This window comes from Trachymyrmex cornetzi, unplaced genomic scaffold, assembly GCF_001594075.2.
Source record: "Trachymyrmex cornetzi isolate Tcor2-1 unplaced genomic scaffold, Tcor1.1 scaffold1388, whole genome shotgun sequence".
In the NCBI taxonomy this organism is placed as follows: Eukaryota; Metazoa; Arthropoda; class Insecta; order Hymenoptera; family Formicidae; genus Trachymyrmex; species Trachymyrmex cornetzi.
The window spans coordinates 314,445-315,190 of NW_017295969.1; the positions used below are offsets into that span (position 1 = coordinate 314,445).

Here is a 746-nt window from a genome sequence, read left to right on the forward strand (position 1 = left end):
CACACACACACACACACACACACACACACACACACATCTATGCTTGAATAAAAAATATTAATTTAATGTAACGATATATAGGAATGACACATAATATTATATAAAAGCCGTTTTTTTCCAGGTACATTTTCAACGCCACCTAATCATATAACAATGATGCAAATTGATTGCGAGGTAACTAATACGCAACTGCTACATTTACAACAATCCATTATACCTGTCCATTTACGAAACAATAAACCTACGAGTCAATCGAATCAATCTCATTCTGTTGAGGATATAGACAATCCATCTGCAGATAATATCACTAGAAATTACAAACCGTACTTTTTGAAAGAAGCAAACAGAAAACATCGGTATAGAAAACACTTTATGTAATAATTACATAAATAAAAAAAAATTAGAAATTTTAACATTTTGTGTAATAAGAATACGCATATAAGTATGTTCCTAGTCTTAATATGAAAAACATAAAGGATTAATTATGCGATATAAAGATAATATACTTGTTTATGCAATAATATAATTATATTATACTCTAGTTATATACATATATAGTAATATATAATTATACATTGAATCGTAATTATTTATATTTTCTTCATAATTAATTTTTTCAAATTTTTTCTATTTATCATTTTTGGAAGAAATGTTATGAAATCTTTATCGATACAAATGTATATTTTATTGTATATTTAAATTTTGGTAAAGATTTCATAACATTTCTTCCAAAAGTGGTAAACAGG

At 25.3% G+C, this 746-nt stretch overlaps 1 protein-coding gene across 1 annotated transcript in view; it reads left to right on the plus strand.

Annotated features, from left to right (window-relative positions):
* Atf6 (bZIP_ATF6 domain-containing protein ATf6) overlaps positions 1-430 on the plus strand; it is a 4,247-nt gene extending 3,817 nt beyond the window's left edge. The window contains exon 7 of the mRNA XM_018522980.1: positions 122-430. Coding sequence (XP_018378482.1) covers positions 122-378 — 257 coding nt within the window. The 3' untranslated portion in view covers positions 379-430. The remainder of the gene's footprint in view (positions 1-121) is intronic.
* Positions 431-746: the final 316 nt, after the last annotated feature.